Source organism: Perna viridis, chromosome 1 (assembly GCF_037379345.1).
Source record: "Perna viridis isolate PV_CMFRI_1.1 ecotype Kerala chromosome 1, ASM3737934v1, whole genome shotgun sequence".
Classification (NCBI taxonomy): domain Eukaryota; kingdom Metazoa; phylum Mollusca; class Bivalvia; order Mytilida; family Mytilidae; genus Perna; species Perna viridis.
The window spans coordinates 1,587,246-1,610,967 of NC_142445.1; the positions used below are offsets into that span (position 1 = coordinate 1,587,246).

Genomic DNA, 23,722 nt, shown 5'->3' on the forward strand with positions numbered 1-23,722 from the left:
GCCAACAAACACTATAATATTGGGACCACTTTCAACATTTAAAGCCTGTGTTTTATTTACTGAAATTGAACTTAAAAACACTTTAATATTGGTACGATTTAATTCTTCTTACCCCCTTTCTGTTTGGCTCGCATGTGCCAATTTATGGATAGGATAGCCACTTAAAGAAGTCAAAATATAGTGAAAGTTTTTGTGGGCTAAAGTCATTATAGCCCCTGTCTCATTTGCTGAACCCACAAAAACTGATATCATTGATAACTTTGAAACCTGTATAGTTCTGAGTGATTAAGTTTAGTAAAAACACTGTTTTGGGAACATTCATGAAAGTATCAGTTTCTATAGTAACGTTTATAATGCTCTTTAAATTATAGACAAGACTTTGATGAAAGCCTTGATATAAGAACATTATGCAATGGTTGATGGTTATGTAATGTTTTTATGAAAGATGAAGGTTTGAACACCACATGTATATCTGACAGAACAGGTGTGCATCAAGTATAAATCAGTAACAATTATCTCCCTCAAACAGACTTATAATATCAATTTCATTACAACAACACTAAAGTTTGAAATAACAGGACTCTTTAGACAGCTAAAAAGTTGTTTAGATTTTTTGTTCCCAATTTATAGTGTACATAAATTTCACTGTCTGCATTCTCTTGATTTGAAATTTGTTAATTGTTGATATTAGTAATTTGTCTTACTCTAACAGTATACAGCAAAGGATTTTATTACATTCCTAAAAACCTTTGAGCAAAAAAAGACCCAGAGCATTTGATAAAGTGGTAGTAGCCATGTAATATTTATAATTAGGGACTGCATCAATAATGTTGAAGTATTTACTATATATATATATATTAACTAACATTTTAGGGTGAACATATTAAATTATGATAATGAGTGTATTTGTTAAAAAATCTTCTTTTTTTTCCCGCATTATCACAAATTTTTAGTCAAATTTTGTAAGCACTTACTCTCTAAACATGAAATGAAAAAACACTGTGACTCTGTCATAATAAATTAGGTGATGTTAATTTACTTTTGGGCTATTGAGTTACATTCACTTTAGGAATGCTTAAAATTTTGCTATGCATATTCCAGTAATTACAATAACGCCCAAGTAGCAGTTTCAATACACTGTAATAATAATTGCCACAATTTCCAAATGTACAGCAATATTTAAAAAAGAAAGGCATAGTACAGATCTTAGAAGAACTTTTTCAGTCTAACATATTAGTTTAATGTAGTCAGGAACTAGCCCCCTTTCCTTCTGTTTTCTTGTATGAATTTTAAATTATATCGACTAAGCAGTTACAAAAAAAATGTCATATTTCTTTTGGTCAATATTCCACTTAAATATTAGTAAAGGTCCATTTTCATTAAATATTTTGATGGTAAAGACCCTCACACTTTTGATCTTGTGGTAAAGGCATTTAATGGAGATATTAGGTAATAATGAATATTTTCTCCATTAACTCAAACCTCACTGCACACAACACATGCTTGCCCTGTTATTAAACTTATCTATGAATTTGACAGCAGACGTAAAGTTTATGACTCTCATAAATCAGGGCAAGCAGACGTTCCTATTACCCATAATCCTTTGCACTGTGTTTCAGGAGCAGAACTTGCAGTGTAAGATGCATTTGCACCTGTGATTCCAAGTTTTTACCTGATATTGTAATTGCTTGCTTACTTCTTGGATATATTTAGAGAAATTCAAGGTAGGTGAATTAAGTTAAATATTTATCAATTTTCTACTTGAGATGAAGATGAATACTTAATTTAAAGGTATTCTTTTAGAAAAGTGTCGTGATTGTTTGAAAAATCAGTTATGCAAATTGCACAAAATACAACATGCAGTTGAAGCGTTTGATAAACTTTTTTTGTTGATGAAATATATATCTTTTCTTTTTAACACAAGATTGTTTTCCATTTAAACATTTCAAACAATGAAATGCTATTTAAGTACCCGATATCCTTACACTAAATATTTAGCTATAAACCTAGATACCATCTATTTTTAAACAGTTTTACATAAATCAGAAATGAAATTTTATCAAGCTATTTTCCTCAATTCATTTTGTACAACTGTATCATTACTGCTGAAAAGTTCCATTTGTTTTTGGGGCTATAAATTAAACAAGACCTAGGGTTTTATTGACACCCAGTTTGTATTTAAATAGTGTGTTTGTTTTCCACCCTATAAAGGCAGGAATGGGATTTTTATGTATCTAGACTTAGATGCCTGCTACCAAGATTGCCTTTTAATGTAAGGAATGCTGAAATACTACTCTCAATAGGAAACCCACGGGGAAATTAAGTGATCTTTACATGACAACTTCCGTAAAAACAAAAGCATTGAAATGGTTAACATTCTTCTTGTGTCTGGTGCAGGGGGAGGGTTTCATGCAATCCAAATTATTATATTCTGGTAAATATAATAACGTTCTGTAATCAAAAATTATGTTGTTTAGATAAAAATGTTACAAGTTAAAAATTGTGTACTACAAATGTGATTACGGTATATATGTATATTTGTTCTGAAATTTACTGCACATTTAAATTTTCAGAAATTTGCTACACATTTCAATGATCAGAAATTTATTACACATGTCAATGATCAGAAATTTATTACACATGTCAATGAACAGAAATTTACTATACATGTCAATGAACAGAAAGTTATTACATATGTCAATAATCAGTGGTCTAACATACATAGGGACACATATGTAGTGTCAATACTAATGATAGATTTTCACTTCCACCATTTTACTGCTGAAGTACAAGTATTTGCCCTGTTTTATCCAAAATGTGATGAATTATAATGTAAAGAAGAAGAAAAAAAATATGTATGTGTTAATGTTTTCAAATGCCAACACATTATTTCTCATGAAACATAACATAGTTTCAGTGAGTAAATAACATAATATAATGTACATTTGTATATATGTGTGAGAAAAAAGGTTTAATATAATAATATAAAGGATTTACTTTTATGTTGATTAGCCAAATAGATCTTTTTAGTTTTTCTACTGCTACTTGAATAAGAATCTATTACAGCAAATGGACAGTGAATATATTAAAGGAGAAGAACATGTTATTGTGCAAGTCATAAATATCGAAACTAATCTGTTAAATATTCGTGAAAATTAAATTGAAACAAAATAATTTCCTTTTCTTAATTAATTAATCGAGACTTATAATTAAGAAATTTGAATTTTTCGCGCCTATGGACGGCACCATGATCGGTTGAACTGTGACATCACGAAGTCGGTTTGTAAAGTAAAAGTAAATAGGTAATTGATTACGCTGTTTGAAGAAATCACAAATTTGGGACTTTTCACCTATAATTTCAACCCAAAATTAATAGAAGAAGAGATTGAGGCACAACATGTAAGCAAATGTCAGACATCATTGACAAATAACGGGATTTGCAGCCAGATGACTAGCATTTGTAAGGAAAATCTTATGGCTACTTCCAAAGAATGTTCCTGTTGCTGATAAAAAAAACTTTTAGAAAATTTCTCTTATATCATTCATGCAATCATAAGCTTGACAAGTCATCATGTTTTGGTGATTAGATAAACATGATTGTAGAAATATTTACGAAATATTCTTTGTTTACATATTATTTGCAGTACTTGTATCAGTATCAAACTGATTTAGTGACCTCACTGGCCAATCGGAAGCTATTGGTAAAAATCAATAAAATCTGGCTATTATCTTCCTTCAGATAGGAGAGTTCTGCAAGATGGCTTTCCACTTGTATTTCAAGGACTTTGAACTTTGCATAGCCTTCAGCATTTTATAAAAGCACATTTTGCATTAAAGGTTATTTTTTTTGTTTATGTGGGTATGATTTTTCATAAGAACCCAACTTAATGCAAAGGTGGTCTTTGCCTTTAATACAGAGAGACTTGTCATCCCATGCTGTCTTCCTGAATCCTGTTTTTTTTTACATTTGTTTAAGAATTGTGTTCATTGGTGTATTCTCTGTTTTTTTTACATATTTGTGTTCATCAGCCACACCAGGTTGTGGGTTTTCTCAAGAGCAACAAAATTCTGTAGGCTTTCAGGAGCTATGCAAGTCTGTTCTCAAGAGCCACACATAGTCTGTTGGTTTTCTCAAGAGCCACACAGAGTCTGTGGGTTTTATTAAGAGCCATTTCATCTTGCATTTTCTATTTTGAAGGAGTAAAAATGACCTACGGTGAGGGAGTGTTCCTACTGTTTTTAATCATAGATCATAGATTTATTCACTTCTTTTTAAACCTCTATAATGTTGATGTGGAGGGCATCATCACCTAATGTGATTACATCTGTCACAGTAAACATAAAGGGAAATACTGGCCAAACATTCAACAACAAAGAAATACTTCTTTTTCTGGAATATTAAATTTTCCAAGACATATGCATGTGTTGTGCAGCATGCAACTCTTCAGAACTTTGATATGAGAATACTAAATGTAAGCCAAGCTTTCCCTCATCCTTTGTTCCTGACCCATAAATCTGCATTCGTTGATGCTAATTTCCCCTTTGTGACGTAATTCTCATAAAAGTTACCAACTGTATAATTGTATTTCAGTTCATAAAATTTTGTTTAGTATTCAATAAAACAGTGATATTGTCCACAGTTTTCTATGTTACCTTGCTGTTGTGTGAGTCATGTATTGATCCTTTATAAAGCACTGCTTCTATAGACAGGTGATTTTTAACTTTGAAAAAAAAATGGGCTGACTCATTCTTGGAAGCTTAACATCAAAGATTTCAAGTAGGAAATTCATGTACATGACAAGTTTCCATTCCATAGGTGTTTGTTGGAAAATACCAGACTCATTAGCATGAACTAGGAAGGCTTTTAGAGACAGAAATATGATAGCCATAGTTACAATAGGATCAAATTTGATGATTTTAAATTCTTTTTGTTGACTTTTCATTTGAGTCTGAAATTTCTGGTTTGCACATCAAAACTACAAAACTAAGCCCCTGAACCAGAGAAATGTAAATATATATATCATGATAGACGTTAAACAGAAGTTGAAATACTGATTTTTTTTTCTTTCAAAATATGTTGATAAGTTCCTTTTTTAGGTTGAAGTTGATAGTTTGACTGTGCATTTTTCTTTCAGAATAAAACTTATCCTTACCCATTCTACAAGATGTTAACAAAATTAAATTTTATAGCACATTGAATAAGAAGATTGTGGGAAATAGGCAGCTATTCAGAGCGGGTCCATATCAATTTTATAAAAAAAAAAAAAAAAATTTAAAAAAAATAAATAAATAATTAAAAGTATCTTGTGTAGACCATGAATAAACACATGGAATAAAATATTGTATTATAAGCAAGGGTAAATAATGGTTTTAATTTAATTTTCTAATTATAATATTGATGAATTCTTTAGTGTTATGTCATTGAGTTCAACCTTTGTCCTACAGAATAGATTTTAATTAGCCATAGAATTATGTCATCACTTCTAAAACTCAGTTGATTTTAATTATCTTCAAAACCTGCAAAAAGTGTAATAAATTTATGCTAGTAATTTGTATGGTTGGATAGTCATTCATATCCTGTTTCTAGATCAAACAGAATTTCTATTGCAACCTATTATTATGGTCACATTTAGAAATATTAATTTTCTCCAATACTAAAATTTTTTATGTTACATGAAAGGAATGGAAGTCTCTTGATAAAAGGGCTGTTATAATGCAAATGTTGCAGTAGATTGTACAGTTCACACCCAGTCTACAGTTATCACACAATGGGGGTCTTTATTGCTACACAATGCACATTTAATTATGTCTTTTTAGACTGAAAAAAAAACAGTCTATTTAGTGAAGCTTAAAATGTGATAGCATTGAGATGACAGGAATAGACAATACAGTATATTTACAATAGTTGTAGATTGATTCAATTCATTTCTACATAAGTCAATTTTTCTGGAAATGAAAGCACAGAAGTCATTGTATAGGCAGATTAGAAATGTAGTTTTGATAATAACTGGGAAATCTATGAAGACCATCTTTATCCAAAAATAACACTTCATGCTTTACTGGTATGTTGTGACTTTGTTGTTATGTTTTATTGATATTTAACCATTTTGAAAGGGTAATTCTGGACCATTTCCCAAGGGTAATTCTGGTTCATTTTTCTGTCCTTGGTAGATTTTTATTTTTTGTGTTTCCTCTTGTTTTAGACAAGCCAAAGCCCTATTTCTAAATTAATTAGATTGATAAGGAGCCAGACCTCTAGTGACATCTTAATTGCAGTAATTTCTTATTCAGCATTTTAGGCTTTACCATTAGAAGTTCTACATACAGCAACTTTGATCAAGAAAGTTTTTTAAGAACTTGGTCTAATAACGAAGTCATATTACTATCATGTGTTAGGTTTGAACATAATGTCCATTTTTCAGTTGAGTAGATAAACTTCTCACATCATTCATGTGAATCCATGTTATATGATACACAGCTGTATACCCAATACACATTTTACATCAATACTGTTTACTTGGGTGAATTAGTTAAATAGGTTTTCATATCAGAGATCAAATATAAGAAGCAAACATCAAACTAATTCTTTATTTTATTAATCTTTCTGTAAATGTATAAAACTATTAAAAAGTGCATCTTTAATCCTTCCATAAAGAGATTCATTTACTGGCTTGATGTGGGAATAGAACCATTGATTATTTTTTACCTTGAGAAAACTCTAAAGTCCCATTTAAATGGTTTAGTATCATTAATAAATTACACATGATATATATGTATAAGGACTTTTTTCCATCATTTTTGTGGTGAGTTAATGTTTTTTCTCATTGAGTTACTAATTGGAGAATTCCTTTTAGTTTTAAGTATATTAAATGTTGTATGTTTCCTGTTAATCAAGTCATTAAAAGGGTCCTAAGGAATTTTTTTGTAAAAATAAATTTTTTATTCAAAAATGAAGAAAAAGTAATTGCATTGTCTTGAGAAATGCTCATTGTTTAAAGTTTGTCAGTGTTCTTCCAGTTAAGGTGTATAGTTCATTTGTATGTTGGAGATTATAGCTGTAACATGTATGTTGGAGACAATATCTGTTACAAGTATGTTGGAGACTAGATGAAACATGTATGTTGGAGACAATATCTGTTACAAGTATGTTGGAGACTAGGTGAAACATGTATGTTGGAGACAATATCTGTAACAAGTATGTTGGAGGCTATAGCTGAAATATGTTTGTTGGAGACTATAGCTTTAACATGTATGTTGGAGACTATAGCTTTAACATGTATGTTGGAGACAATATCTTTTACAAGTATTTTGGAGACTATAGGTGTAACATGTATGTTAGAGACTATAGCTTTAACATGTATGTTGGAGATTGTAGCTGTAACATGTATGTTGGAGGTTATAGCTGAAACATGTATGTTGGAGACAATATCTTTTACAAGTATTTTGGAAGCTATGGCTGTAACATGTATGTTGGAGACAATATCTGTAACAAGTGAAAGATAGATTATTTCACAGGATTTTCTTGGTTACTAACAAAAGATCAAGTTTGTTTCATTTATATAAACTATTTTTCTTTGTTTTCTAGATAACCATGATGTTACATCTACTAGTGCTTTGTTTAACTGTTGTCAAAGTGATGTCATTAACTGTAGAAAAACTATATCGAGATCAGCAGAGTCTCCAGACCTTTGTCATAGATAAACATTCAGGAGAGGTTTTTATTGGAGGACAAAATACTCTAGTCAAATTATCATCAGATTTACATGTGCTAAAACAAGTTGATACAGGACCAAAGATGGACAGCCCTTTATGTCCACCACCATCATTACCTTGTAATAGGACCAAGAGCCTGGTGAATAGTGTCACTAAAGGTCTACTCATAGATTACCATAGAAATAATCTTATTGTATGTTCTAATGTGTACCAAGGATCATGTCAACTTCGTAATCCTGTAAACATTGAGCAGGTTAAACATGATATTACCAAACCAATTGTAGGACACGATCCGATTCCTTCTGATTTTCTGTTGATAGCTCCAGGACCAGAGAGTAATGCACTCTATGTTGGTAGTAAATACCATAATATCAACCCTAATGGTGAATTGAAAGTATTCCGTGATAAGGTTCCTCATTTAGCTAGTCGTAATTTAGATAACTTTGAATTAACCTCAAGGAATGTCAGTGATGGAACTAAAATCTCATTGCTGGATTCATATAAAATGGATTTTCATGTTAACTTCTTGTATGGCTTTTCCCATGGAAGCTTTGTCTACTTCATTACACTACAGGCTAAATCTCTGGATGATAATACTATGGAAACAAAAATTATTCGTGTTTGTCAAAATGATAAATATTTCCGTTCATATGTTGAAATTCCACTGCTATGTTACAAGGATAAAAATAAGCCTTATGTCATTGCCAAGGGTGCTAATTTTGAAAAAAGTTCTGGCAAATTGTATGTTATTTATGAGCAGAGTGACAGGTATATGTCGGTGTCATCTGCTTTCTGTGGATACCAGATGGCTAACATTAGAATGATGTTTGATTCCACTGTGGAGCAATGTCAGCAAGGTAGTGGTTCTATTGGACCATCACATCTCCATACTAGGGAGCAATGTGCAAAGTCTGTAAGTATTCAGTTGTATCCCCTGTTTGTGGCAGTAACTGTACATAACAGGATTGTAACTTACTTGTCAAGTATATGTTTAAACTGCAATATTGAATGTAGGCAAGGACTTGTATTATGTTAAGTACTTAAAATTAGGACTATTGAAAACATTATCCTGAGAGCTTTGTAAGCTTTTGTATATCTGGGTACTTCATTATCTAGCTCTGTAAGCTATTGTGTAACTGGGTAACATTATCCTGAGAGCTTTATAAGCTTTTGTATATCTGGGTACTTCATTATCCCAAGACCTATGTAAGCTATTGTATATCTGGGTAACATTACCCTGAGAGCTATGTAAGCTATTGTATATCTGGGTACTTCATTATCCTGAGAGCTTTGTAAGCTATTGTATATCTGTGTAACATTATCCTGAGAGCTATGTAAGCTATTGTATATCTGGGTACTTCATTATCCTGAGAGCTATGTAAGCTATTATATATCTGGGTAACATTATCCTTAGAGCTATGTAAGCTATTGTATATCTGGGTACTTCATTATTCTGAGAGCTTTGTAAGCTATTGTATATCTGGGTAACATTATCCTGAGAGCTATGTAAGCTATTGTATATCTGGGTAACATTATCCTGAGAGCTATGTAAGCTATTGTATATCTGGGTACTTCATTATCCTGAGAGTTATGTAAGCTTTTGTATATCTGGGTAACATTATCCCGAGAGCTATGTAAGCTTTTGTATATCTGGGTAACATTATCCCGAGACCGATGTAAGCTATTGTATATCTGGGTAGCATTATCCTGAGAGCTATGCAAGCTATCGTATATCTGGGTAACATTATCCCGAGAGCTATGCAAGCTATTGTATATCTGGGCAACATTATCCTGAGAGCTATGTAAGCTATTGTATATCTGGGTAACATTATCCTGAGAGCTATGTAAGCTATTGTATATCTGGGCAACATTATCCTGAGAGCTATGTAAGCTATTGTATATCTGGGCAACATCCTGAGAGCATTGTAAGCTATTGTATATCTGGGTACTTCATTATCTAGAAGATATAGCTTTGTTTGTTAATTCTTTCAGTTAAATTACATTAAACTCAGAAAGTTATATAAAAATCTATTGCAGCTTTCTTCTTCATAATTATACCCATCAAAAAAGGGATATATAGGAATCACCATGTGTGTTTTATAATCTTCTCTCATAAAATCTTCCTAAGCTTTTACAATATGAAGATGTCAAGATTTGAATATTAAGGATTTATCTATCTCAGCATTGGGGATTTCTATTTGGTTACTAGTGGAGACTAACAGAGATTCTTAGTGGAAATGTTCAGTTGTTTCCACTATTATGCAGATATTTAAGTGTTAAGGTGTAACATAACAAAGTCCTTCACTTTCCACCATTTTTGTGTAAGCAGTATCACATCTTTTTTGAGTTTTCCTCTTACTGCCCAGATCTTCCACTTGATACAAGCCATTATTGAATAAGTTATAGGATGATAATAGATCTACCGTGATCTGACATCAAAGACTCCATCTGGTGGTAAAGTTTGTTGCCATGGCAATGTGGATCTCATTTCATCCTCCATTACTTCTGTCCTAACAACTTTTGATCATGTAACACACCAAGAACATCCTACCATGATTTAGCTGAGTCAATATTTGTCTTGTTTGGGCCAGACAGCACTTACGTTTGTAATTTTAGAACTCTTAAAAACATTTTATGGTTTTCAAAAGTTATAAGATATATGGTTTCATGTTATTTAAAGACAAAGCAAAGGAGAATGGTTTGCTTTAAGTGGAAGTTAATTGGCTGGTTAAAACCCTTTTTTTTTGTACCGAAACAAATATTCCTCGATATCATCAGCATGTCATGGTATGCAGTGTTACATTACATGAACTTCATTTTGAGAACAAAATAAGTTTCTCCAGTAAAAGTCTTTATCTGCAGTAGCACTCTTGAAAGGATGGTTTTGAATAAGTTAATTATGAGGATTTCAATATGTCTCCACAAAACCAGTCGGTGTCAGCTTGTCTGTTCAGAATTGGTTTGGGGAAGAATCCTCTTACCCTGTAAATTTCAAAAATGCTGTTTATTTTACGAAGAATGAATCTAGGGCTTCAATTTATAGGTATATAGTCAGTAAAAAATGTAATTTTTACCCAGTTGCTTACTTTTAGTTGTTCTGACCTGCCATTTGCTCTGAGAGTAATTTATGTCTGACCTCCCATTTATTTTGATAGTGTTCATGATCTGACCTCTAGTCTGCTTTAAGAGTGTTCATGATCTGACCTCTAGTCTGCTCTAAGAGTGTTCATGATCTGACCTCTAGTCTGTTCTAAGAGTGTTCATGATCTGACCTCCCATCTGCTCTAAGAGTGTTCATGATCTGACCTTCCATCTGCTCTTAGAATAGAGCTGACCTTCCCTCTGCTTATATTGAATGACTACTGTAACATGCTCATTAATCAGGCTGGAATCCTATTTACAGATAAGTTTTCATTGTAGGCCAGATAACAAGTAATGTAGTGAATTTGTTTTATGCACTCAACACGTCATAAATTGCTACTTTCTTATCTCCAGAAGATACTCATAATTTGTGAATTAAGATTCTGGAAGGCATCATTTTGTTAACTTTCACTGTTGGTGTGGTGGGTATATCAGACCATACGGGGTGGTGGGTATATCAGACCATACTATTGCTGTGCTGTGTTAACTTTCACTGTTAGGTTGGTGGGTATATCAGACCATACTGTTGCTGTGCTGTACCATTCTGTGTCATCTAATTTTCTAAACTGCTTCCCGCTATTTCATGAAGATAAGTGGCTCTTTCTACATATAGATATATGCTGGCTTATTTGACCTTGTTTTAAGTGCATCAGTTATGCTATATCATGTCTAACCATTTTTTTTTTTTTTCCTAAATTAAAAATCTAAAAATTTCTCTCAATTTAGATTTAATTTTCCCAGACATTTCTTCAGTTATAAGAACAGGTATTTTCCTGCCTATTTCGCCCTTGCTGTGGACATCTATTTCTTTTTCTAGTTCACCTGGCCAAAGGCCATGTGAGCTATTGCCATCACTTGGCGTCCATCGTCGTCATCCGTCGTCATCATTAACAATTATACAAAACTCTTCTCCTCTGCAACTACATGACTAATTTGAACAAACTTGGTATGAATGTTCCTTGGGGTATCCTACATAGAACTGATGTGGGGATATTTGATTCATCAAAAAACATGGCCGCTGTTACTAAAAATAGAACATAGGGATCAGACAGTAGTTTTTCACATATATCTCTTAAATCGTTAGGTTTAGCTGAATTCTGATGTGGGTAAAAGTGTTCAGCATGATGAGATCTATCTCTGGTCAAATTGTCAAATTTTGGTTTTAATGCATTAAGCCATGTTGGAGTTATTGCCCTTTTTCAACAATTTTTGCTATTTTTAATGTTATTTCTTTCAAAAATCTTCTCCTCTGACACTACTTGACCAATTGAAACCAAACTTGGTATGAATGTTCCTTGGGGTATCCTGCATAGAGCTGGCTTGAGGATTTCTGATTCGTCAAAAAAAACATGGCCCCCATTACTAAAAATAGAACATAGGGGTCAGACAGTAGTTTTTCACAGATATCACCAAAACCGTTAGGTTTATCCAAATTTTTTTCAATAGCTGAAATGATCCATATTACATTGTATTAGGACTACAAAAGTCTTCAGACTCCTTGCAAGAGTTATTGCCCTTGAAAGGGAAAAAATACATTTTTTTTAGAATAGTTTTTAGTCAATATCTTGAAAACTATGATAGATTAAAAGAAACTTTCAATTGTTGAAAAGATGTTGTGATAGTCCTACCAAAGACTTCTTGAGTCAAAATTGTTGGACAACTTCTTGTTTAATTTATTGCCTTTGAAAGGCAAAATTCAACAAGATGAGCGATTCAGGTTCCTGGGAGCCTCTTGTTTCCTGTCATTTTCTCTCCTACTGGGGACATCTACCACTTTAAGTCCTGCCAAAATACTACTGTTTTATTATCTTGAAACAAAAAGTCACATACCTTCTGTCTGAATAGATAAAATGTCAGTAGAAAATTGAAAAACAATACATGTTCATGTACTCATTCTATAGAAAACAGACATCTGTTGACAATATCTGTCACCTGTAATATAAGTCCTTCTTAAACTGTCATTTACATTAAGACTTTACAATTCAGATGTCAAAAGCATTCATAGCAGTTTAAAAAGATAATTAAAACTTACAAGTAGTGTATCAGTCTGGGGATTCAACATAGAATGCTTTAGGGATTTTAAAGCTACAGTTGTATGTATAACTGCTCTTTTTTCAGTTTTAATATGTAACTTCAGTTGATCATGATTAATGGACAACTTTTTTTCTGAAACTTGAACTGTTTCTAATTAAATATGATATTGAATCTTCAGAATTTTACTTTTTAAGTGCGAGTTTGAAGCCTCAATCTTGATAAAGTTGTTACAACACATCATTACCATGACGATTGAGTTCAAAAGTTTGCCCTGTCTGTCGCAGTTCTAAAAGCGTAAATGTTACAGAAACATCATATCAATGTTTCGGATGGTGAGCATCTGGTGAAAAAGTTTCTAGCAGCGCCACAACTCCCACAGGCAACTTTGATCTGTTTTGCAGTAGATTTCTTCCAAGCTATAAAATAGAAATTATGTTTTTTACATATTTTTGTATGCATACTGTTGGTGCAGTCATAAAGAGAAATGATTTTTTGATTTCCAACTTTGCCAACTGATTTTTAGCCTCACCAAAGTATAGAAGATGACTTGAACAGCTGTTTGACAAACTATTTATCTCTTCTTTGATATTAGAGAGTAATTGAGGGGTTTTATGGTGTTATATTGGAGAATGTAAGGAATCGAGAAAATCTTTACTGATCACATTTCTATCAAAGAAGTTCTACGTTAATTGTATAAAGTAATTCTGATATACTTAAAGCAAATTTATTTGAAATATTAAGTACAACTAAATGAAAAGCATACATACATTTAATGTAGAAATGCTAATGGCTCCGATAATACTCAATTTTAAAAGCATAAATCTTTTGTAGTTTCCTTTTGTTTTACTTCTCAGTAGAAGCGTATAACTTCTCAGAACTGCCAGACTTTATATTTTGGCTTGAATTTAGAACAACAAACTGAGTAATATTCAGAGAAGATTTTCTCATCCAGACATTCAAGCAAGGGTACTAGGGTTCAGTTCATATTTCAGAAACAGCATATTCAAGATGTTATAAATATTTATAAATTATGATGAAAACAGAATTATTTATTTTATTTATTATGAGCATGGTAAAAATTTTGTTGATTTATCATGGTAAACTGTTTATTTTATCTGCTACAAGAAGAGATAGTTGATGAAAGTGATACAGAAATAATAATAATGTTTTCTGATAGTAAATCCACTTTTGATATCGTAAGCTACGAACTGCAGTTTTATATTATCAGGGGTTTTACTAATAGACCTAACAATGTATGTATCATTGTCACGTTCCTCCACTCGATCAAGTTAATACTGGGAAACTGTACATATATTGGACAAAGAAGTAGTTGGGTCTCTGTATTACATGTTGTATTTATGGTAAAGTCCAATGTTGTCAAAATTGGGAAGTATTGCGACCTGTATATAATATTCTGTAAGAGTTAATGGACCCTAACAACAAACTTTCAGAATGGGCCTGTAGTATTATGTGGAGAATCAGACCAGTACCCATCCATAGAAGGACTGAACCCAATTGATGAAGAGGCCTTGCTAGAACTTCCTGTTACCAGACTGACATCAGTCCTTGCTACGAAGAAAGGGTCTAGTGAAATAGTCTACTTAGGAACTGACACAGGCAAACTGATTAAGGTATACCTACAGTAAATAATAACTTCAGAGTTGGTCTTCTCTAATTAAATGACAATCCTAAGGTAGTCAGGTAGTCAAATGGACAATGAACAAAGAGATTTAAGCCTTCTTTCAATTTATATTTAAATATCTATGAAATAGAAAGTTGCAATTTTATATTATCCAGTTAAGCACCTAATCAGGTAGTGGTCTTTCAATTAAGGGAATCAATTCCCTGAAGTTATCTTCACCTGAATATAGCTGAAATATTGCTGCTCGGATCTTCACCTGAATATAGCTGAAATATTGCTGCTCGGGCGTTAAACCCCAATAAGCAATCAATCAATTTGACATTATCTATAGGCCTTAGTCTTTGCCTCATAGGATCTTATAGTAAACCTTAAGTTTTCAGGATTTTTTTTTAATTAGACAAGGAGTTTCAATCTTAATTTTGACCATTATTTCCCATAAAGGAAATGTCAAAAATAATTTTTAGGTCCATTTAAAAAAAAATGGTACGAACTTTGGTACACCAGAACAGGTCAGACTAAAAGTAGACTTCTTATACTTTCACTTATATTTTGAGTTCCTAAAATAGACCCCTTTTCTGAAGCACTACGTAAATACTGTTTTTTTTGTGTCATAGCTTGATATTTACCCTATCCTTTTGATGAAAAATGATAATCATTTGTGAAAAAACAAAAACAGGAAAAGGCCAAAAGAAAGCGCACTATGTTTTTTAGCCTCCATGTCTTATACCGGCTCAGAAATATGTAATACAAGACTGATACCTATATTATTGGATATAAAGCTAATGCCGATGTCCTGTGATTTTTCATGAAAGATTTTATTTGCAGCTTCAAAATATGTAGTAACTGTTTGCTATTTTCTGTTATTCTGTTTTATTGACTTGTATAATGTGTTTTAATATTGATTTGTTTAAAAAAAAAAATTGCAGGAACAAAGATAAAATGCACATCCCTTGACAAATTATTCAGAATATTTCCAAACTTATTGGTATTATGTTTTTTTTATATATATTAGGTTGTAGTATCATCTGGCAACCAAGTATCTATTGTAAAGGATATAAATATTGATTATGCTCAGCCAGTAATAAAATTGGAGTTTAGTGCTGATGGTTCAAAGGTCATGGCCTTGACATCAAATAAGGTAAATACAAGACAATGGCAAGATATCTTCCAGTCTTCATGGTCTTGTTCAATTTTACCAGTTTCAACAGTTGAAGATTGAGTCAAACTGTCAAATAAATTGACACTCTTTAATTAGTTAAGATGTTTAGTAATTTAGGAAGTAAGTGCCTTCATAGTCTAATTTGAGAAATATAATGTGTTTTACATTAAGTTTTAATGCATTTTAACACTTTCGTAGTGCCAAGTTATAGAAACATTAATTACCTTACAGAAGAATGATCAACACTGCATTAGTTTCTATACTTATAGTGTTGTAAAAGTCAGTTTATTTTCATTTTTTTTTTTGCATAATTCAATTTTCACTTTAATGACTATAACTGAATGATTTTTGAATGATTTTGAACTTTTTGCAGCTGCTGATGGTAAACCCAGACCACTGTAGTGAAAGGAAAACATGTGGAGAATGTTCTGTTGGTCAGGATCCTGTCTGTGGCTGGTGTGTTCTAGAAAACAGGTACACAATTCATACCAATACCCATATGGCAAAACCTGTCTCTAACTTTGTCCACAATGTCTGAAATCATGTTAATCTTTCAGCTAGAAACTGGTTCAGTTATTCTTTTGATATGACCACGAGAAAATTCACATTCATTCAATGATATGGCATTGTTGGTGTTGTCTTTTGACACTTTGTTAAGGCACGATAGCATTGTTATAAAATGTTCATAGCCAGGTTCCAAACCACAAAAGGAAGGTTAGTATCAATGTTGGCATTATGACGCCATCTGATTTTGAATTAGAAGCCAAAAACAAGCATAAAATATAGTTTGACTCCAGTGAAAGCATTTAGGTGTATATACTTGTAATATTGCTCTAAAATATTCTATACCACAAAGGTCAGACTTGGATTGATTCTAGAGGTTAAGACTTTGACATAATGAATGAGGGGCCAGAAACAAGCATTTTGCTGATGTCCAGACAATAAATTGATTATGAATAATTAAATCTTTTTAAAATTGCACCAAAGGAAGTCTTGGATTAATTTTAGGGGCTATGATTAGGAATTAGGGGCCAAAAATGGGCCAGTAAAAAGTGTGTTGCTATTGTTCAGACAATAACTTAAGTAAAAGTGAATGGGTCTCTAAATTGTACCACAAGGTGCCTTACTTCAAAAGGAGATAAGAAATGATGGTGGTGTCTTGAGCCAATTAAAAATTGTTCAGATTTATGGATGATTACTTGGGTAAAAAGAAATGGATCTCTTTGAAATTGTACCACAAAGTACCATTCCTAAAGGAAGATTGAGGGTGTGACTGGAACAATTTAGGAATTATTTAGGAAATAGGAGCCAAAAACAGCCATATCCTTATTCCATGTCAAGTATCTAATCACAATCAAAAGTCAAAGCTGTATCAAGTTTGAATGGAGTGTCCATACTTGCCTCAACTGATCAGGGTTAGACCTCTGCAGTCTGCCCAGGGAAGCATTTTATTTGAGGAATTAAACTTTTGTAATTTTATACAACTGACAGTAGATTTACAGACAGTTGCCCTATTTATGGAAATTAATACGTAGATTTCATGTTAATACTATTGAATTGGTTTCAGTGTCATATTATCACATATTCTAGTAGGACTTGCTTCAAATTTCTTTAGACCACAACCATGGTAAAAAAATGATAAACACATAACCACTTGGTGCAACACATAGGCTGCTACTATTTTATAATTTATAAATATGAAAAAACAGTTCTATTAGAATCGCAATAAATCACAGAAACTCCCATTTTATCTTTGTTTTACCATGGACTGGCCATTTATGTTGTTAAATGAACTGAATGAGAATGGGACTTATAATGACCCACATTAAATCATCATTTGGATTATTTTAAAGTTGTACAGAAGAAGATTCTTGTTCATTACATTCTGTGGTTCCTCATTGGTTGATTCAAGGATCATGTGCCAAGATGGTGGAGATATTTCCTAAGAATCTTAGTTATGAAACCATTAAACTCCATAAAAAACTATCTGAGGTATGTTTGAACTGTACTGTAATAATGATTGAGTGGTATTAAGTTACTTGAAAAGCTTTTGTTAGTGTAAAATGAAAAAGGAAAGTAACAGTAACGTTAAAGCTTTCCAAACGTAGAATTACAACTTGTATTACGTTATTTGTTGTCTAAATGATATATACAATAAAACCTGTGTTAACCAAACCCTGATAAATCTAAAAACCTGTCTAAACCAAACCCTGATAAATCTGAAAAACTGTCTAAACCAAACCCTGATATATTTTAAAACCTGTCTAAACTGAACACTTTAATAAGTCCATTGATGTCAGTGTTTTGACAGGTTTCACAGTAATTGTTTACAGAGGTGTCACATTCACATACTTTTTTTCTCATTTCTGAGTTATGGAACTTCAATACACCAAAACAAGAAAAGAGAAATGTGTATATCACAAGCTTTAGCATAGCTACATTAACTATGTCTCCTTCACAGATTCAGTTCAAGCTAGAGACGATAATGTTATCTCCTAATCAGAACAAGAACTCTCTGGACCTACAATGTTCATTTGTCTCCATGAAAACCAAAGCCAAAACAATAGCTCAGATTAATGAGGGTGTTGTCAAATGTCCTTTACCAGAGGAACTTCCAGTGGTACAGCGTGGTAAGGGTGAGTGAATGCTGGGCATACTAAATCCTGCTTGTAGATGCTTATACTAAAAATGCATAATGTAAAACAGTGAAGTTTTCGGATTGGTTACATACTGTTACCACTTCAGAAGAGGGGGTTCTATTCAAACGCCTTGGTATAAGCGAAAATTGTGAAAAAAAAATTTAATTTGAGAAAACTTAACTTTTTGTCAAAATGTTACCAGTTGTTTCATGCATGTAAAATATGAACAGCAAAGTTTTTTTTTCATTTCCAGTTTCATGTTTTAAGGTATGGTTAAAAGAAGTAATTGTTTTACATTTACTTTAATTTGTTTTATTAACTAGGAATATTCTGAAACCAAGATAATCTTAAAAGGGTCAGAATTTAGTTATAGGGACTGTGTTTTTTACCAAGTAATACCACTGTATATAAATAATTTCTGTGCAAAATTATAAAAAATGTGGAACAAATCTTGCAGTTTAAACCATGACTTTTTTCGTTCCCATTTATTGTATTATCTTCCTAAAACCTACAGGAGAAAAAGGTAATAAAACCACAAATGTAGATATCCACATGTAGTCTAAATTATCGTATTATATGTTTTACCCCCCAACAAATATTATAGTATGGTATTGTAGTGCAGTTTTATACCTTAGACATAGAGCAAACACCCCTCACCTCTCAAGCCCAGCATTTACATTTCAGAAATATACTTACTTTGTTTTTTTACTAGAAGTTTTGACTAGTTTGGTCAATCTTTTAGCCATGTTATCATCATGTTTTATTTATTTGAATTTCTATGGGTGTTATAATTCCATTCCGTCACAGTCCTGTACATATCACAATTCTCGATGATCTAATTGATTTTGTAATTTTTAAAAAATTGTCATGTTTGCATTTTTCTGATAAATTGCTGAAAAAACATTATGCATTGTCATTTTCCTAGGTAATAATTAGTCTTTATTCCTTACTGCTTATATAATTCCAAAGTGTTTTCTGAAGATTAAAGCTGCCATTATTCTGTTTTCACCCTCATTGAACCAAAAACAGTGTTTCCAGTTTGAATGTCTTGGTTGTAACTTGATTGTGATTGGTGGATTGTTTCTCTTCTGATTTTATGCCCTGTATTATTGCAGTGATTTCATTGAAGATTTATTCATAATGAAAGTTAATTTTCTGAAAAATAAACATTGTGCAGCTTGTTGAAACCTGCATATATTGTTTCCTCAGACTTCCATGATTTACAAGTAGAGTTCCATATCAGTGGTAAACCAATTGTCAAGAGGAGTGTTCCATTATACGACTGTAGAGTCCATACTAGGTAAGAATTAACTAGGGATACTATCTCATTAATCCTTATGTGTTTTACATGCTGTAATAGTATTAATTTTTACGGTACCCAAAAAAATAATTAACCTAAATAAAGTGTTAAAAAAATCATATCTTGGGTAATATTTTTTTCGTAGCTTTCTGTTCATTATGGTGTTTGGGCATTAAGCTATGAATATTGTCTTAGAATAACAACTTAGTTATAATAACATATCAGTTGTTCATAACATTGTAAAATATAAGGAAAAATAATATTTTGTGTCTTTAGTTCATTGTAATGACGTCATAATGGTGCTGCAATTTTATGTCATTTATCAAAAACTGCTGAGAATTGTAAATTTTGATGGTTTTTGTCGAGATATTTACATTTAGAAAACTATGTCCACACCCAAGAAACAGTTTTATATTTTAACATATGATAAACTATGTAATAATGAATGTATTCACTAAATATGAAGTTGTTTCTTAGATGTGGACACCATTTTCTTTCCAAAAATATGTCCAGAAAGTGACCAAAAGTACAAAATTTTACCGAATATCTGAATATTGGTAAACTTCAAGCAATTACTCTGTCCTTTCAATGCAAGAATTATCAAGTCTTTATGTTTTCTCATTTGTGATGGATTTAAGTCTGAAAATTCACAATTAAATCATTTAACACTTTATGATTAATTTTCAGTTGAATTTTAGGCCATTAAGACCCTTATCGCCCCTTCTCCTTATTGCACCACAAAAAGCTAATACATTTGCATCAGTTTGTTTGAAACTTGCAGGACATGAATTACAAGAGAAATTTTCATTTTAAAACACTATCCATCCAGTTTTAGACTGATTGATTTTAATGTTTTAGTATGATTTTTTATGGAAGATGTTTGTTTTCATCAAAGGAAGCTCTCTTTCATTTTGCACTGTTTCCCAATGGTTTGTTTTAGAATTATTGGACTTTCAGAATGATGAAGATTTATGATAATTAGGTGAGAGCAGTGCTTTATATATCAGCTTGGTTTTGATCAAACTTATCACTGTTAATGGATGGCCTTTCACCTTGAATGCTTTGAGCCTTTACATTCTTACACTCCTGTTCAGTATCACATCATTTAACAACAAGGTGTTGTTTGAATTTAGAATCATTTTGGAATTAAGAAAATGACCAAAAATAAATTTGTAAAACTAACCCTTACTAAGGGGGTTAGTCATGCGGCCATGGCTAAGGGGTAGGGTTAGTAGGATAACTAAAGTCAAGGAAACTTACTAATCCCCTTTAGTCATGACAGCATGACCAACCCCCTAAGACTAGGGGTAATTTTTATAAATATTTTTTTCACTTATTTCCTTAAATCCAAAATAATTCCAAATTCAAATAATACCTTGCTTAACTATTTTTAACGAATGACAAAACTATATGTTGATTCAAACTCTATATTTACAGCTGTACAAACTGTACTAGTTCTAAGTTCTCATGTATGTGGCAGTATATGGATGATACTTGTGTCAGTACAGCAACTAATACAGCATCTAAACAGGTAATTAATCTCCATCCCTGTGACACACGCAAACCCCAACCACTCATCCTAACACAGCTTCAAGACAGATAATCGCCCTCCCAGACACACATTCATGCACACACACACACACATGCACAAACCCTACCCATAATCCTAACACAGCTTTTAGTCAGGAAATCCCCCTCCCAGACGCACACAGGCCACACCCACTCATCCTAACACAGCTTCGATTTAAACAAGTAATTAATCCCTCACTAAAACTTTACTCAGCTCCGAAGGAAGGTTGGTATGATGTATAACTCTTGTTTGTCTATCTCTCTCTCTCCTGCTGTCTGTCCATTGCACATTTTTTCATGATAGTTTTTTTCCAACTTTTTTTCACAATCAAAAACAATTCCTGTATGCAGACTGTTTATAGACAATATGGTTTTATTTTTTCCTTGTCATAGTTACTTGTTATTTTGACACAAGTTTCATTAAAGTGTGCCATATTGTTGGATTTAATTTTTTTTTTATTTTTACAACTTCCTGTTTGTTGCCAATACAAGTTTGGGTGCAGTGTATTGACTTTGGGGTAAGGCTGATAGATTACCTGGAATATGTAGTGGGTCATGTAGTACATTGTGTTATTTTTGTTCATGCAGTCTGGTGTTATAAACCCAGATGAATGTCCAAGAGTGGAAAGTCCTTCCAGTGTATCAGAGATTGTTGTCCATTCTGGTGAAAGTAAACAGATAGCTGTCAGGGCAGTCAACTTTAAGGTTTGTTTAGTCTTCAATACCAATTTTTATATGATTGCAAAAAATCCTACAGTGGTATGGCTATATGGTGAAGATTTCACATTCAGGCTCAAATTGCAGCTTATTGTTCATTTAAAATTAAAGCATCGTATACAAAAAAGTTTTCTAGGAAATTTAAGTAACAATTACTTCAGAGGTAAATGTTTAAAATTACCTATAGTAATTGGGCTAATAGAGTAATAGTTAATTTGAAACAGCATGATAAGATAATTTGACTGGCAGAAAAGTTCACTTGTTATTAAGTCTAAAAAATAGAAAAATATTTCTACGTTAATGTGATAAAAAACTATTATTGATATACTTACACCGATTTAGTGTTAATGTCCCTGATTTTACTTTACTTTTATTTTCTTTTTTTTTTTGTTTGTTTGTTTTTCAGACAGAACAAAGGAACAATTTACATTGTAGTTTTCAGTATCAGTCCAAGGTCAATGTTGTACCAGCCAATATCACATCGTCTACACTGACTTGTGAAAAAGTCAAGGTCAGATATATAACTGTATTAGTTATGATAAAGTTAGAAAAATCTTTTGTTTAAAAATGATTTTGAACTATATACCATAAGCAGGTGATGTTGAAAAATGACATTTTTAGTTTAGCTTTTTTCCTATTTCTCTCTTTTACACTTAGTAAATGACAAATTCACAGTTTAAAATTTAGTATTTTTTACATTGTATCTAAAGAAAGGAAATCATTATAAAATTAATTTAGATTCTGCTCTGTAGATTATCTACCTTTAAGAAAATCAGAAAGCATTGAATGAAAATGGGGGAATGTTCCATTTAAATTGATTTAAGTACTGAAATTACTTATTACATTTGATTGACTGTACAATATGTTACAGTTTGAGTATAGTGAATCAGGCAGTCCCTCCATTATAGCTAACTTCAAGATAACATGGGGATCTAACAGCTATGTTCTTGACAATCCAAATCAAATATCAGGTGAGTTGGTTGCATCCATCAGCCAAAAACAAGAATAATTTTTGAATCTGTTTTCAGATTATAGACAATCATATACAGTCAAACCTCCTTCAGTCGAAGTTGTAGGGACCATGCAAAAATGTTCGAGTTATCCAAGGTTCGAGTGATCCGAGGTCGAGGGTAAACCAGGAATACTAGTAATTTCGTCCATGATTGTATCTGTATTTACATCATTTGTTGTGCTTGTACATTTACATGTACTTCACTTTACACGATACTTCGTAATGTCATACGTTTCATATCGGAAATTATTTGTATGTTTTGTAGTATATCGTGTATGAAATACTGAACAGCACCGAGTTTTTTAGTGAAGTTTCCTTTTAATTTTATCTGTATCAAAAACGTCATAGTCCATAACATGCTGCTTTGTTTGTTCACAATCGGGTGTATCGTCAAACCATGTGCTCTACAATATTACGATAAAATTTCAAATTCACTAGCAAAACGAATATAATCATTGAAATACCCTTACTAATCAGAGTTCAACACATCCAGGTTTGACTATAAATTTTCTGTATATATTTTTATACCTCCTACAAATGAATTTTAGGGGGTATGTAGGTTTCACCCTGTCTGTCTGTCCCAACCATTTTCTTAGCAGCTTGCTGCATTGTTATGAAACTTTATGTGGTGTAATATAACCACATAGAGATGTGCATACTGTCAGGAATTAATGTAAGGACAAAAATTGTAGAAATGATGGCTAATAAAATTGGTGTTTTTTCAGCTAAACTTGGTCTCATGTATTGTCGGCAACTCCTTCTCAATGACTTGCATGATTGTTATGAAACTGAATGG

At 32.2% G+C, this 23,722-nt stretch overlaps 1 protein-coding gene across 7 annotated transcripts in view; it reads left to right on the top strand.

Annotated features, from left to right (window-relative positions):
• Nucleotides 1-23,722, top strand: part of LOC148626797 (plexin-A2-like) — a 64,513-nt gene that overhangs the window by 24,290 nt on the left and 16,501 nt on the right. For 6 of the 7 annotated variants that reach the window (XM_088592277.1, XM_088592363.1, XM_088592450.1 and 3 more), the window contains 12 exons: nucleotides 1,620-1,724; nucleotides 7,586-8,626; nucleotides 14,340-14,519; nucleotides 15,543-15,668; nucleotides 16,063-16,163; nucleotides 17,543-17,681; nucleotides 18,151-18,325; nucleotides 19,538-19,628; nucleotides 21,066-21,159; nucleotides 21,786-21,902; nucleotides 22,321-22,425; nucleotides 22,786-22,885. In XM_088592277.1, coding sequence (XP_088448403.1) covers nucleotides 7,592-8,626; nucleotides 14,340-14,519; nucleotides 15,543-15,668; nucleotides 16,063-16,163; nucleotides 17,543-17,681; nucleotides 18,151-18,325; nucleotides 19,538-19,628; nucleotides 21,066-21,159; nucleotides 21,786-21,902; nucleotides 22,321-22,425; nucleotides 22,786-22,885 — 2,263 coding nt within the window. In that variant the 5' untranslated portion in view covers nucleotides 1,620-1,724; nucleotides 7,586-7,591. The remainder of the gene's footprint in view (nucleotides 1-1,619; nucleotides 1,725-7,585; nucleotides 8,627-14,339; nucleotides 14,520-15,542; nucleotides 15,669-16,062; nucleotides 16,164-17,542; nucleotides 17,682-18,150; nucleotides 18,326-19,537; nucleotides 19,629-21,065; nucleotides 21,160-21,785; nucleotides 21,903-22,320; nucleotides 22,426-22,785; nucleotides 22,886-23,722) is intronic. The other variant, XM_088592777.1, reaches the window with a different exon arrangement.